The sequence below is a fragment of the Cydia strobilella genome, chromosome 6, assembly GCF_947568885.1.
Source record: "Cydia strobilella chromosome 6, ilCydStro3.1, whole genome shotgun sequence".
Classification (NCBI taxonomy): Eukaryota; Metazoa; Arthropoda; class Insecta; order Lepidoptera; family Tortricidae; genus Cydia; species Cydia strobilella.
The window spans coordinates 18,257,059-18,274,032 of record NC_086046.1 but is presented as its reverse complement, the minus strand read 5'-3'; the positions used below and the strand labels follow the sequence as shown (position 1 = coordinate 18,274,032).

General features: G+C 38.2%; 1 protein-coding gene across 2 annotated transcripts in view; it reads right to left on the bottom strand.

The window, feature by feature from the left end:
- The window catches only part of LOC134742213 (paxillin), a 104,608-nt gene that overhangs the window by 86,135 nt on the left and 1,499 nt on the right, over positions 1-16,974 (bottom strand). Inside the window, exon 1 of one of the 2 annotated variants that reach the window (XM_063675227.1) lies at positions 4,427-4,786. The exons of the other annotated variant lie outside the window; for it this stretch is intronic. Within the exon in view, the coding sequence (XP_063531297.1) occupies positions 4,427-4,514 (88 nt within the window). The 5' untranslated portion in view covers positions 4,515-4,786. Of the gene's footprint in view, positions 1-4,426; positions 4,787-16,974 lie in introns of those variants that run through there. 2 annotated transcript variants of the gene reach the window in all.

The window sequence follows — 16,974 nt, the reverse complement described above, 5'->3', positions numbered from 1 at the left end:
TGCAATGTTGTAATGTAAGCCAAAATACCAGTCGTTGGCACCTAGCTTTTGCACCGTCGACTATTGTTCTGATTTAAATAGTAAATTGTGCCTACAAATATTAACTAATTTATAATTAAAAATATTGTGTGATTGTATTATGGGCCTTTTTGAGTGCCGCTTCGACCAACTGTAATCTATTGCGGCAGCCCTTTAAGGCCTCGAAAAAAAACCAGGATCTTTGAAACGTGTTAGTGCTAGCCCCGGACATACAGATGTGATTTTCGATTATATGTTTCTTGACTATATGATAAGAGGTTTGATACTAGTCGAAACACGAATACTTAAAAAAAACTAGTCTGTAATGTGTATGTGCCACCCTAAGTACGTACCTAGTACCTACTCCTTTTTGACAACAGTGGTCCACAGGAACAGAGGATGTGCATTTTTATTTTACAAATATTAAAGTATTCTAATGTATACGTGATTAAATGGCAATCTTTGCAATATATCCAATCTATGTGTCAAATTACCAAAAAAAGCAAGGTCACAAAACCGGGTGGTAGAGCCCTCCAGAGCGTGATATTATAGGTATATCAAACGACCTCGCAAAGGTCGCTCCGAACCGGCCAGTCCTGCTGCCTGCTCAATGGCAGAACAGGTTTCATACGATCCTATAAAAATATAAGTTCAAGTGTAATTAACGTATCGTTTGCCATTTAATTTCACGGTATTAGCAGCCTTGCTTGAATTGTGCACAATATATATAAGTTACAAACAGAAATTAGGCTCCATTTCACTTTATTTTCGGGAACAAGAAGACAACATTCGTTAGGATTCCGTACCTCAAAAGGAAAAACCGGAACTCTTATAGGATCACTTTGTTGTCCGGTTCGTCTGTCGGTCAAGACAATTTATCTCGGGAACGCGTGGAGGTATCGAGTTAAAAATTTAACCATATACCTACTCAGATCCACAGTACCTTGAAGCTGTGAAAAAACCAAACCTCTAAGTTAACGTAAAAAAAAAGATACCGCCGTTCATGCCGCAATCAAACTGTATAGGGTACTTCCCGTTGACCTAGAAATATGAAATTTGGATGTACCTATACAGGGAAAAATCTAAAAACTATAAATTTGTAATAAAGAAAAAATAAATATATTTGTACGGAACCCTCGGTGGGCGAGTCCAACTCGCACTTGTCGGGTTTTGAATGTGCAAGGACTTTAGAAATCTATGAGGATTTAATACACGAAACATCAAACGAAACGATTTAAATAATATGCATTCTGATGATTACTTAAAGCTAAATAATATGATTATCTGATTGGACATTATCAATGCGGTTTATGTTGATAAAAGGATGTTTGATAATATTGATATGACTATGACGCGCAAAACCTAAATGTTTATGTCGCACTACAAATTATACTTTAGTCTTACAATAAAAAAATTAACTAAGGTAACTATATCCATTCTGGTTTACAATTTTTGAAGCGTAACGTAACCGCAAAGAACTTCCGCCGATCCGAACCAGATATTATATTCCAAGAGACAATGGACGGCTCACTTTAGACAGACAAATCATCTAAACGACTGAGATTGCAAAAGGATCAGATTTTACTTCTGATTGAATAACATTATCAAATCAAAATAGCAGTTCAAAAATCCTGCTACATGTCACATTAAAGTCGTCAATCATTCTTCTGACCTGACCGCATTCAAAGTCGGTAGGAGTATGTAGACCACTGGCAGGTAAACTAAAACCGAAGTATTGTAATAAGCCCATTAGCATGAAGGCAGGCTGCGTGAAAGGGTCGTGGGTGTAGCATTAGCAACCTGAGCAAGCCCTAGATCCCGAAAGGGCACGGCTTCACTGCCCACGACGACTGCATTCATAGGTTGCCTGACAGATATACAATCTCATGTAAATATAGGTTTAAGAGGAAACTATAGGTTGTGCCCACGAGTTTGCTCGTTAATCACACTCTCATAATGATTATATCCACATTTCCGAGACAGCTTAGTAAGTAGATATCATCATCTGGGATATAAATAAATTAGAGAGAGTTAATTGCTTTTACATTTGTGTCAACGCATTAGATAGTCTATGTCCTTGTGAGCACTGATTTGACATTGATTTCGTGTTGTCATGGATCAAATACGGTCACATGAGAATATGCAGTTTTCACAAATTCTAATCGGGTTAACCTAAAATCTATGTATAGGTAAGATACCAAAATAGGATAAGACATAGATTTACGAAACCTACAATTTGAACATCACGATTGTATATGATTTATCCCTAAAATGTATTTATATTAACATCCAAATATCCTAAATCCATATCGTAAAATCATATCCTCAATCCATAAGTACCTCCTAAGCCTCAAGTGGGCACACTCAACAATCAATGCAATCGCGAACAACATATGTTATGACAACGGGATGGGCGTACTGAATCAATCTCACTATATATTCAACGTTTATGTTCGTCGGGCATTCGTAAAGCGACTAGAGCCAGCAAATCTTGTAGACACGAACAGTATAAATAATAAGCTTTTACCTAAACCTACTTCAAAAATAGTTTGCAAAGCCCCAGCATCAATGCCCATAGAATCATCCAGGTATAGCCGCAGTGCATAATATTTACAACTAGCCAAAAGGCCAAATGTATCATTACGGAATTCCGTTGATATTTTTATGGTTTTCGTCAGCATTTCCACTTCAACAAATTGTGATATACAGAGCAAAAACGAATGAACAACAAAGTTATCTAATACTATATAAAATACTCCAATCACATCACTACCCATAAGTTTTCTTTTAATATTAGATTTTTTCTGAATACAAAGATCAGATCCCATTTTGGTGACAATTGACAATGGGACCAACAAGAAAGTACCACTGAGGCAATGACTAATTGCGATCATTCCTTGAAGAACGTTGGGTTAGATTATTTTTTATCTGCATACGATAGATGGGAGATCGCATCTAACAGACGGGACGGGTTAAAAATAACCCAGTTTACATTAATATAGTTTTTTAAATACTCCATTAAGCAGGTAATGGGCCAGTTAAAGTCAGATTATTATTTGCCCCACCCACGTTTTTCCACGAATAGACTCGGGCGTCATAAAAGAGACTGAGCACACCGCAAAACATATAACTAATGCTAATGAAACCTAATTAACTTGCTGCTCAACAATTGCAGTGACTTCATCTGACCCGGGTGGATACTAAAGATTTTGAGAATTGAGAACCTATTTCAACAGGTCTCAAAGAAAAATCATGCCACATGAAAATCGAAATCTCAAGAGAAATGGAGACAGGCCATCTTCGAAATTTGAATATAGATTCGCGGTTGCAGACTGATTGTTCGAAAAATACGTTTCTTAACGGGGCAACCAGCTAGAGGAATGGACCCAAGATGTGTGTTGCTGGCCTGATAACTTTGTATAGCAGGTGAAAAAAGGAATCCCATTCAAAAAAATATAAAAACACCAACAAAACATAAAAAAACAACATTTTTATGGGCCCCAGGCCTGAAATAAACGAATATTTAATTTAATTTAAAAAAATATAGAGAGATCTCTTGTGATCCAAAATTCTTATATCTGTTAGAAAAGTTATCAATGGAATTCTCTATGGTAATAATAATGTTTGACTACCGAGACTTAAAGTGAAATATCATCTGCACAACTTTATAATAACTGTGTACAAAAACAAGCACGTGGTCCAAGTATTGCTACGTAACAACCGGACTTAAGTGTATGCTCTTTCCTTGGTACGACAAAATATAAAGGTAGGTAAAGGCTAAAGGTAGGTTCTAAATCTGTTGGGTCAGTTATATTGCCAATGTGTTCGATCTCTGTTTCTGTTCTTGTCTTGTTGGATGACACGTTAATTAAAAACGAATCAATAAATGTACACGATATATCAATCAGAATAAGAAAGAACGTCAGTCATTAAGTAACAACCGTTCAAAAATGAGCGCAAATCTAAACTAAAACGTGTTGACACATTAAACGTAACGCACGCAACTAAACACTCCAAAAATAATCTGGCAACCATCACCAGAATTACAAAAGAGGCGCGCTTCTTTCCGACGTTACAACACTTGATCATTGTAAATAAATAAACCATGCACTCCACTGCTTACGAAAATAAATCTAATGCAGATACAACACTCAATCGACGGTGTTCAATCAAAATACGCACATATTCACACATGTAAACAGACGAGATGATCTATCGTCTAGTTTACACGTTTAAATAATAAACACGATCTTTCACACGGAGATTAAATGTCACATTCACATTCAAAAGTTACCACTTTATCCCCTATCGATATAGACAATTATCTACAGTATTTCTATTTCAGAAGGACTTTATTGACACATGACAAAAGGTTTGTTTAAGAATAATAAATAAAATAAATACTCACAGCCGGGCGATATACCGTTCTCCTTCATAGCGCAGCGGAATGGAAAATAAGTGCCTGGCAGCACCTTGCCATACATTGTCCGATCCATCTTCGGCCAATAGAGTTGTTTTTTAGAAATAAAACACCCACAGTATCAACACTAGTCACTGCGCACCATAATCACAGCCTACACTGCGCCTGCGTCACCCACACGCCGCGAAAATGCAGAAAACACTTACATCAATAAACAGTTACCTGTCAATCATACGTATAACAGTACGTAAATACTTTAAACTCTATCATAAGTATACCACTATACTAAAGCGGCTTCAAAAGACTAAGCTACTGGTCAGTGATATCGTCATGCATCTGTCGATAAGTAGTGATAAGTGATAAGGCAATGTCACGAGGGCGAGGTCGCGTGCGGCTAGTCGTGGTCGCGTCCCAGTCGCGACTGCGCGTTGTTGTCGGCGCCCGCGCTCCAGCTCTGGAGATTATTTATACGCGGATCAAGTGCACTCGTCAAAGTCGATTGTTCTTCAAGGAAGGAGTTGAGGCTACAGTACTTAGTCGCAGTAGACAAGCATTGGGTGACAATACCCTAATGAAGATCTCAACGACTAAATATCTATGTAAAACCCGATAAAGGACTTAGTAGGTGCCGTCCTTACTTTTTTGTAATAGTGAAAATAATGACTAAATTTGAAATATACCTCATTAATCGAACAGAGGTCCTTAAAGATCAGTATTTTTCAATTGTAAGTCGTAAGTCGTTGAGAAAAAGAGGTCGCGAAAAATTATCACACGCCAAGCGCACTGAAAAAAATTGAAAAATACTTTTATAGATGAAAGATATACCGTAAAAGTATGTTACTTCGAAGGTGTCGTTAGTCGGATTTAGCAGTAGTAGATCACTTTATTGTACACAACACAGGTTTACATAAAATTTACAGAAATAGAGACGGATTTATTAGTCTATCGTAACGAGTAACCCTCTTCGACTAATTCTTGCGCAGTGTTTCACTGCTTCAAATTCTTCAAAGACCTTCACTTTTTTCTTTTTTACAATTGTAGTAAGTACCTTTTTAAAAACAGTTTTGCACGTAACATCACTGATGCGTCATCTTTAAAACCGTGCTCTTACATAAATTACGACTAATCTCATGGCTACATCATCATTTAAAACAAAGTTAATTTGCATCTAGTGTTACCACTACAAAATGAAATATTACCGTTATACGTGCAATAAAGCAATCAGTCTCTTCAGTAAATTTTAAAGATTCCAATCCCTTTGAAGGCGCGAGAAAGGGTGATCAATCACGCGATCTCTTACCGAACATCTTATAACCTTCTTGACATACGATTTTACTTGATTGTGCCCTTCTAAAAGCAGTTAAATCTGTATAGCGCATGTTTTATTTTTAAATGACACGTCGAAGGGAGATACGATTTTAGGAAAGTGATTAGTCGATTTATTCTAATTTCGTTTTCAGTTCCCGCCAAAACACTGAAACCGACGTCCGGTGCGCGGGAGTCGCGTGACAACGCTTCCGCCTTTAGAAAACTTTCTCAACTACAAAAGGTAGTATTTTACTATGACTTTCCAACTAGTTACGACTTAAGGTACTCAGCCAGGTTTACATTCCTTTAACAGTTTACGATAATCACTCGAAAGAAAACTGAAAGCTTTGATCTATAGTTTAGAGTTCTGTGAAATTCGTTAATTAAACACTTCGACGCTACTGAAATCCGACAAAGCTGTTAAATTTCCTAAGAATGCCTAAACGAAGGTGACAAAGCGGGGCATCAGTATTCGGTAATTATGAAAGATGTTCATAATTACCGAATACTGATAGACCTTTGACACTGGTGGTGAACGAACGTTTAGTTGAAAAATGACGGATTGCTGGACAGCGTCAGATTGAAGAGGCACCAGAAGGAGATGATTATAGCTTAGTATTTTCTATAGATATTTTATCTAAGTCTCTGACTGCGCCAATTAAGGCCAGTTTTACAGCACAGTCGAAGGCAAAAATATCGATCCAGACAAATGGCTCAAAAATATGTGAACACGACTTTATTGTCTAAGGTGTAAGCGCGTACACATATTTTTGAAACTTTGGGAATGTATATATATTTATGCCCTTGACTGTTCTAGGTAGTATCAAAGATAGATATAACTCCGTAATAGATGGATACAGTCTAAGGAAAAAACGTGCCTTGAAAATCACGAAAATTTGATTCTCGATCAGATGGCGCCACTAGCTATGGCCTACTCTCGTATAGAGGGCGTTGACCGTTTCGTTTGTTATTTATAATTTTAACGCATATCCGTTAAAGAACATGGGTCAAAATCATATAAAAATAATTAATGCAAATAAAAAAATCACATCCATATTTAAAAACATTTTAACGTATTTTTATAAATCTTCATTTTTAGTTTTAAAGTATGTCGATAGATGGCAGTGAATTTACAGTGGTAGTATAGAGGCACCCTTTTATGCAATGTGCCATATTTGATTGATTGAAAAAACCCCTAATTTGTAAATTCGTTTGGGAGCTACGATGCCTCCGGCAGATCCACAGTTGCATATGTTTTGCGTCAGGTGTTTAAAAATCAGTGCAATTTGACATGTAAACCGGGCGTACCTAATATGAAATTAAGCACATACTTTATTTATTATCCCTGTGGAATGCGAGAATGCTATGGTGGGGTCTTTTCCCCACACCGACAAAGGGCATTAAACATGGTATTTAACACCGTTGTTCCTATAATTACTGACTAACACCGACCAACGCACCAGCGCACGCCGCGCCGTGACTGGCCGCTCTGGCGTGTTCATTAGAACAAATTGCAGTAAGCGTGTGTCTTCCTAACCTGGCCCCTATTGTTTCTCTAATAAGGAAGTCAATATTTGAGCTAAGCGCAGGCGTAGGGACCGATGTTCTGAACACTAGCCGAGCATTTGTCTCATGATAACAGTAAGTATGATCTCCATGATGTTCGTCGTTTTGTCACCAGCCCTTCATCAACCTATATAGATCCCATTGCGGAACCACAGGACCCCTCATGTCTGAGTGAGACAGTTTGGGCTGTAGTCCCCACGCTAGCACCTTTCTTCGCATATGTAGGTACATAGTTAATACTGATCGTTTTTAGAAAGGGCCACTTAGACATTATATAAAAACAGGAAGAGGCATAAAAATTATGAAAATAGCCGTGTTTGTTTAAGAGTGGAAAATTTGTACGCGTGATCAGAAGGAGTTAAAGCTTGCATTAAAATAAAGAGTGACGGCATAATTACTACAGCTTTCTCTATTCTAAAAACTTTCAGTTTGCGCCTCGTAATCGGTGTGAGGGTTGCATTCCTAACGATGCAATGCGCAATGTTTTCCTTCATGGATGAGCAACGGGTGAACTCGTAATCGTATGAGACCTCCGAACAGTTTCGAAGTAGTATTTTTATTTTACTAACTGTTTTCACTAAATTATAATTAAACTAAGGAGCTTTCCCGCAACACAGGCTTTGCCTAGCCTCACAGCCTGGGACCCCAAAATTGTTGTAAGTTTTATTATGTAAATGACTACCCATTAGTCTAATAAGAATACACTATTACTTTTACGTGTCTCTTATACTGGATGGAGTTAAGCGATGCGCTTAGCCAGCGTCGAGAGCAACTACGTGCAAATACAAAACACTGCGTTTATGACGAAAACATAGGCATGGAGGGAAATGCTAGAGCTGTGGGAAAGTTGCGCGTAAAGCAAACTGCGAGCTTATTTAGCTTACGCTGATGGCGTGTTTAATGACCTTTGCCAGGTACGTAAAGTTTTTAAATTAAAGAAAAATGAAAATACACCGCCTCGGGTCAGATTCTTACTCACAGCTTGGAACACATGATCATTGTAGTTTAATTAACAAACGGGTCTGCTAAACAGGAAAATTAATAGCTACTTTAATTAATCCTAAACCTTTACTTTATTATTAACCGAAGGGGATATGAGAGGCCAAGATATCTTTTTAACTCAAAGGAGCCGGTGGCTCTTAGGGTCGATACAGACGGACTGCAACCCGACTGCAATTTGTATCGGAACTTAAACACAACTTATAGTGCGATTTACTTAACTTAAAGGTAGCTTTTGGCAAAAAATTAAATATTTAAGTACTTAGTTTTCATTGTTATTTTGATCTATCAATTTGAACTTGAAAATGAATATCAAAGCTGTGCCAATGCCAAATGACAACAAGAGATCTGCTTCACAATGGAACCGTCGGTGTTATAACTAGTACCCATAGACATACAAGCTTTGCTTAGTTTGGGGTTAGGTCGATCTGTGTTTCTGTGTAACATAGTCCCAAAATATTTATTTATTTTATTTATTTACATGTAACAATGAAGCTAATAATACCTAAGGTTAAACAGATTAGTCTAGACTAGTAGAGAGCAATGTGCTTGAAGCAGCGCCAAAATCAATCCGGTCGCTGCCAGCAGTGAAATAAAACAATAAAACACTACATCAATCGCGTTTGTATACCGAGTTTATTGAAATAATATTTACGATTACTCACGATTATTATGGTTTAAATCAAACACGATCATTCATCAAATCAAACACAAATTGAATTGCCAAGCAGACCATGGTCGTGTTAAGCGCTAGCTTTTAGTGTTTCGAGAATATCAGAGTTATTTTTTTTTTACTCCACCAGTCCGAGCCGAAAAGTAGATAGCTCTACTAGCATTAAGTATAATAAAACACATTTTGGAAGTATTAAGGTACCTACTCCTACTACTATTATATCAAAACAATTTAATAAATTAAGATGCACGTATGTATTTTTATTTTCACGCTGCCATTGAATCGACTCGAGTTCGATATGTTATCACTATTCAAATCACACTTTTCCGGAAGTTTTGCAAACGCGTTTACGAGGAAGTATTACGTCCAAAACAACAGAGACGGACGCATTAAAGAAAAAACTTCCAATCGTACTAAATTTTAGAAAGAATAACTACTAAGTATATCGTTATTTTTATTCATTATCATTGCCAATCAATTTACTTAAAATTACAAACACGTTAAAAAAACGCACAAAACTTGTTCTATGTTCCACGATGGGACACCGTTTATCATGCGGCGGAACACGCGTTAACTGGCGGACAAGCCGCAAAGCCGCGGTGACGTCACTAAGCGATGCCATGGTCGTTATCAACAGCCTGATTCCCTCCCCGTATAAATATCTGGCTTCGTGGGAAAAATAGCGTAATAAGTAACTTGTTCTAGTCAATTAATCTGGTGTGCTGTCAGCACACGGCAGTGTGACCGTTAAGTTTAGAAAAGTGCGTGTGCTAATTAGTTTTGTATGTATCAATAATGAGGGAATGGAATTAAAGAAGTAATTTCCTGTATCCCAAAAGCTTTTGTTGAACAATTTGTCCACTACTTCCTTCATTCGAGAGCCATGACATAACCACATGTTTGGTTTTAAATCAGTCCTGTGTGCAAAAAGTAAAATCTCTTTTCCTATTCAAATTAGTTGCCAGAATAAATATTGACACAGTAATTTAAAAAAAATCGAAGGTACCTAGTTTTATGCCTATATTTTACAACTTTATAATAGTGGGTATATCCTATCAAATTCGTGGTAATTCATTCATAATACACATACATACTGCTTAAATTTGGAGCCAGTGAGATCACCTTGTTAGTAAATTATGAGTCAGTTATTAAACAACTTAGTTAGGCACAGAAGTAAGCAGCTCCTTTCACGCTTTGCCGTATTAATAAACTAAAGAGCAGCAGGTTTAAATTTTATTAAATTTCAATATAACGTTGTATGTACGTGGACAGGATATTTGTTAGCTACATCTCTAATTGGATTGTAAATATCGAAGGAATTGTGTTATTAGAAACTCTATAGAGCTAGGTAACCATAGGCATTATTTAACCTAGCTAGGGTTCGAAATAATTAAAAGGAAGCTACAAAAACATAGTTTACAACTACTTAACCCATATCCTATGCGCATCGGGGCGTTGTCGTTTTCCACCAGCTGGCAAAGACTCACTCCTCGTCGCTGCGCGTACAAAAGTCGCCATGTGTTTTTAACCTACTTTACAGGAGACACAAAAAACTGTTTATTTCGATAATTATTGGACATAAATGAATCAATATTTTTGAGACAAAAGTATTTACACTTTAACATACATTAAGGAATTACATGAAAAAATATTTCAGTTTTAATAATATGAAAAAAAAACTTTTTCATAAATATGTCACATAGCGAGTTTTGTTTGGGTCATAAATAACCTCTAAGTGTCTTACCATTACATGGTTAGATTTAAATGTTAAGGACCCTATACATTTTTTGTTCTTTATCGTCACATGGCTATTTAATAATATGATGTGAGCGTTCAATAAAACAGAAAAAAATGCTATGTAAGTCAATATAATTGAATTTTATTCGTGAATTAATAATCTACGTACTTTTTTATTACAACTATTACTTTATGATCAATTTGTTTCAGTCAATATCTTTGAACTAAATATGTTTACCTAGGTAACTCATTTGAATTGGTTTGATAATTATTTGCCAGCCCAATAAGTAATCAAATAATATACATATATACGAAGCAAGGAGAAAAACGATAAAAAACAATTTTTTCTAGTTTTGTAATCAAAATGTTGCCTTTAAAATCTTGAAATGTAAAAAGTCTCATCTCTTTAAGGACTCTCTTCTTCCTGCCCTTATCCCACGTTATGTGGGGTCGGCATAACAAGTTTTTCTCTTCCATTCTACTCTATCTTTGGTCACCTCAGCACTCACTCCTTTCTTTCTCATATCCTCTTTCACACAATCCATCTATCGTTTTTTGGGTCTACCATCCGCTCTCCGTCCATCAGCATTCATCCCTAACATTGTTTTGCCTATGTGACATTCATCTTTCCTCGTTACATGCCCATACCACGGCGCGAACCTATATACTACTCCTCATCTTCTCCGTTACCGGTGCTACTTTCAAACTTCCCCTTATATACTTATTCAACAGTCAAATATCAGATGACAGTCTTATAATGGACTGTCATTGGTTTTCTCCTGCATTGCTTTATTAAGTAAGTAATCACAGTGAAGTTAGGTTGTTTTCATGATTCAAGTTGTCAAAAAATGGGTGATAATTAGAGGCTCTGGTACTCGCCGATGCGCACAGGGAGAGGGTCAGGTGCAGGGCCCTAAATGAATTCCCTGCACCCGATGAACTGCCGAGGACGCGTCAACAAGAACACGAACGGACGCAGCAAAGCTAGAAGGACAAGAAGGACTTTCGCTATGGATCTCATACCATAGAGGCACATTGCAGTCAAGAATGCAATCGTTGGGCCGTAGAGTGTCGCAGCATGACGGCGGCTCTTGGATTAGGGAACGTTTCGCTGCGCAACGTATTAATGACTATGTTGGGCAGCGAAAGGAAATGGAACGCAGTTGCCTTCTTCTGCTACACCGTCATTTCAAGGAAGGAGGCCGCGGAAACGGAGCGTGAGAGTAGGAGCTGAAGACGCGCACCCGAACCGGCGCAGACGGCGGTGAAGAAGATGGGCACAATTTGCTGTCCGCCTAAACCCCTAGCAGGGCCAGCGGGCTGTGGGGGTCAGCACTACACGGCGCTACACGATTGGCAGTGGGTCAAGCGTCAATGACTCTCCTTTCCAGCGGTGTGAGTACTCCGGAGTAAGATAAGCCAGGGCCGCTGGAAGGAGTAGAATCTCGGGCATCCCGCACCTCCTTGAAAACGGCCAGAAGGGTGAGCGCCGGAGTGGCTTTTAGTGGGTATATCTCCTTTTCTCCTCTTACTAGGAGAGGATGGTTGCAGAAGGGTGTCCCACATATCCAAATGCCTCCCCAAGCCGGAGGGCCTTTGTCAACAAAAAAAAAGATTATTAAGGAATTTCAAAAAGTTGAGTTTTAAATAATTTCCGAAATAAACCTGCAATCAATTAAAGGTCGGGCTTTTGAAAATATAGGCAAAAAATATTAAGGTCAACTCTTCTTCCTCGCGTTATCCAGGCATTTTGCCACGGTTCATGGGACCCTGGGGTCTGCTTGATAACAGAACTAATCCCTAGTTTTTACGAAAGCGACTGCCATCTGACCTTCCAACCCAGAGGGGAAACTAGGCCTTATTGGGATTAGTCCGGTTTCCTCACTATGTTTTCCTTCACCGAAAAGCGACTGGTAAATATCAAATGATATTTCGTACATAAGTTCCGAAAAACTCATTGGTACGAGCGTGGGTTTGAACCCGCGACCTCCGGATTGAAAGTCGCACGCTCTTACAGCTAGGCCACTAGCGCTTCACATGAAATAATCATGTTTAGTAGGGACCTGAATACAACTTGAGGGTAGATAATAGTTTAATATACGGTAGACTCGATTGTTATAAGAAAATCCCGCTATGTATAGTAAAACGCACAGTCTAGAAACATAACATCGACTGCAACTAGTATAAAAATATAGCTATGTGCGAGAAACTACATATCGGGAGCAAGCGCATCTAATCATTTTTAAATAAACTTGTAGAAAATATCGCTATGTGTCAAGCATCACATAGCGAGCACACGTCTGTAATTGCTGTTCAAATAAGCTAATGTAGTTATGTGATTTATTCCAGTTAGCGATTATAGGAAGAGCATTCATTGTATGGGCGTCACATACCTACATTTGATAAATCCTTAAATATTGAAATAAGCGCCACGCTGTTTTTGGAGCATATGCGTATAGAAATAAGGTTCAAAATGGCATTAAAACCGAAAAATCGTAAAAAATCACATAGCGACTTTTGTACGCGCAGCGACGTCCTGCTCATTAAAATTAGTAGGAGAAAGAACCTTAAGGAGTAAAGACCAAAAACTAATTCTGGGCATAGTAGGGTTAAAGTTATGATACTAACATACGTGTCAGGTGGTACTTATAAGTAAGCTAAACCTCAGAATCCGTGATCATCCATGTCGAGAAGAGCTTAATAGTTATATTAATTATCTGTGAAAATGTACCACATTGTGGGTTGATAAGGTTAATTTTCAATTTGAAAAGGAACCTTGGCTGGCAATACTGCCTTAATGACTACCAACAGGTCCTTTTGTGTTGTGTAACAGTTCCTTCGTCCTTTGGTGATGGCCGGATGAGCTAGGCGTGTCACACGCGTAACATTGCGTTGCGACACCGCATACCTAACGAAGCATAACGACACAATTAACTTGATTAGAAACTACGGGTGTGTTGGGATTAACGGCTTAATGTGATCAGTTTAAAACATCGTAAGTCCATTGAGTTATTTAAAAAGATACGCCGTTTTTTCTAACGGGGTTAAGTGGACATTGGGTGTGATAAATGGCCTAAGGGAATTCTATACGCATCGTTAAGATATGGGGCTTTGATATGACACTCGTTGATGGTCAAAGGGCAATTACGCGAGCAAACTCGCAGGAAAAAGCTAACAATTGATATAAGGTATTGTGAATTGTGAACAGAGTGCAGAGTGGGTCAAAGTCGACTTGTGAACTTTCATTGAGGTTCCTTTTAAGGTAAAAACCCGTTTTTATGGCAATTTTTTTCCTATGTTTATTAAAGTTTTATGTAATTTATGCAACTCGTTAAATTTTTGGGAATAGTCCGGTTTCTTTACGATATTTCCATCAAAAGCGACCGGTAAATATTAAACTATATATTTCATACATAGGTTGCAATAAATTTATTGGTATACCTTTATATACCTTTTTAATACATCAAACTAGTTTTTATGTTGCTGGATTCGTCGATCTATGAACTCGAAACAAAAACGGCCGCTTTTAACTTTGGACGCATATTAAATGGACGAATCCAGCAACGTAAAAACTATTATAATGATTCAAAAGGTACTTAAATACAAAATACAGTACATAGCGGCCCCCTTTTTTAAATATCTATTGTTAAAAATAAATAATCACAATTATTTTACCAGTGGCGCTAGAACTCGTGAGTCTCGTGACCTTAGGTTTCAAAGTCGCACGCCTTACCTCTAGGCTCCCCGACTACACAGGGTTCAAATATAACTCCTGACAAAATACCAGTTAAAACCATGACGACACAATGGCTACATTCAAATTCCCATTGCACGCACCCATGGTCATTACCGTCCTAAACTATTCCTGTACTGTTACGTTACGCACCAATCAATTATCCGTCCGGCTAAATATACACGAGAGAATGCTATCCGTCACTGAAGGCACAAGACATTTGGGTCATACAGAAGGACAGCTCATACAACGCAAGTGAACAAGCAAGCAAACTTACGAATTACTTTTTATTAAGAAAATACCCATTGCACTCACTCATGGTCATTACCATCCTAAACTATTCTATTCCTGTACCGTTACGTTGTGCACCAAATCACCAATCAATTATCTGTCCGGCTAAATATACACGGGAGAATTAATGCTATCCGTCACTGAAGGCATAAAGCATTTGGTTCTTACAGAAGGGCAGCGTAATCTACTTTCAATCGGAGGTCTCATACCTATACTATATATACCCTAATTAAATTATTCTATGTAAGGTCTCGCCTATTTATTTTCTGTTTTATTGGCCATGAATGAAACCATACCAACAATAAATGTAGATTAAACTGCAGGGATACTTGAACGGCGGAATCTGTAGCTCTCCGCAGCAGCAGCCCTTGCACCCGCGATTGCAACAGTCGCGAACCTGACGAACTCTGAATACAAGCTTCTATGGGGAGGACGCCAGATTTCTTGACAGCTTACATTGCCGGCGAGAACTCTTTACTTAGGGCCATCAAATAATAAACTTCCACAACTATATACGTTTGTTGCTTGGTCGCCAACATAGGGATAACCGAGTGAACCTGCTGTAGCTATAGCAAACACGTTACGTTGATCTGAGGTTATGGCTGAAGATAGGTATGTGGGGATACTGGGGATGTTCGTTGTCAGTGTAGAATGCGCGGCATTAAGTGACAGCTATAAACTGGGAATGACATAGATTCTTCTGCCTCAATTCAGGACGTATATTTTAGGAACTTTTGTTAACCGTATCTTGATCTTCTATAGGTATATGTCAACAGCAAACCCAATTTCATTTCATTCCGTCCAATTTAGGCACAGGAAGGGCAGAATTTTAAAACGTACATAATTTGAGACAGCACTAGGTCAAGAATTTACGCAATTTAAAGGCTTTATTGACGCAATGCGACATAAACTAGATGAAATAGGATGGTTTCGTGGTTCGAATTCGACTCGATTTCTTTCGATTAGGTGTGAATCAAAAACATGAATGAATAAGGTTAACTACTTTACACACAAGTTAGTGTAGGTATATATTTCCATTCTACAACAATTTCAACCCCTTGTTTGTGTCATAAAATGCGTTACACTACATGACTACACAATGAAGCCTCTTCAAATGAAATAGGCTAATCATCGCAACGACCTTTACACAGTCTGTATACCCTCGGTCTATAGGTTAGGCGTTTAACCCGATTAGAAGGCGGGACGGTCCTACTACCATCATAAAAGGTCTTATGTCAGTATAGGATTACCTGGAGATGGTACGTTTGGCGTGTTGGGATAGGCGTCATTAATCAAACGATGAGGGCGTCCGGCGTGTTACGAAAACGGCCAGCGTGCAGCGCCGCAATTTGAATATTTGTTGGGATTCGAAAAACGAATAATGCAGGGGTAGTTCTTTTTTAGTAAAAGGGCATTTTTTTCTGTAGTGATGCACTGGACTTTTTTTAGGATTTGTGGATTTGTGCCCAGAATCATGAGCTGATTCCATGCTCCTAGGAAAGAAACAATGCCCCAAAATTTTCATACATTTTACCTATTTTCCATTTCGTTACCGCCGTATTCGGCCGTGCAAAGTGTTTGAAAAATGGTAACGGAATGGATAAATAAAACTTGGGACGCTTTTTTCCTCCTAGTAGGAAATGCCCAAAAATTAAATTAAATTTGTATGCTGTTTCTTGCTTTTTCATGCTTGACAAAATTATGCAAGCTATGGATCTGTTGATTCCACTGTGAAAGTGGTTATTATACCTACTTTGGAGAGTTCAATACAAATTAATTATCAAGAATAGAATAATTATAGAAAAACTACTTCTATTGGCCAACCAAGGTCGCCAGACACCACGACAACTGGGGGAAGATTGTGGAGGAGGCCAAGGCCCACAAAGGGTTGTAGCGCCAACGGAAGTAAGTAAGTATTGGCCAACCATATGTCTGTTTGCGGTCACAAGTGTAACTTGTATTGCCAACTAGGTGCAGGGTAGGTACCTATACCAAAAATCAAAATTAGGTATGCAGTTGATGAACTGGGAAATTTTATAAAAAGTAAAGGAAGTTTCCGAGATTTGTATGAAGTTTTACAACTTTTTGGAAACTTTCTGCAGCTGGCACATGTTTTATCAACTCTGTGTAATAAATTTGTATCATAGGAACTGTTTTAACCCCGGCTGAGGTACATGAATGCTACAACAACCTCTTGCATGCTGGAAAGTGGACCCAGAAGTAGGTATT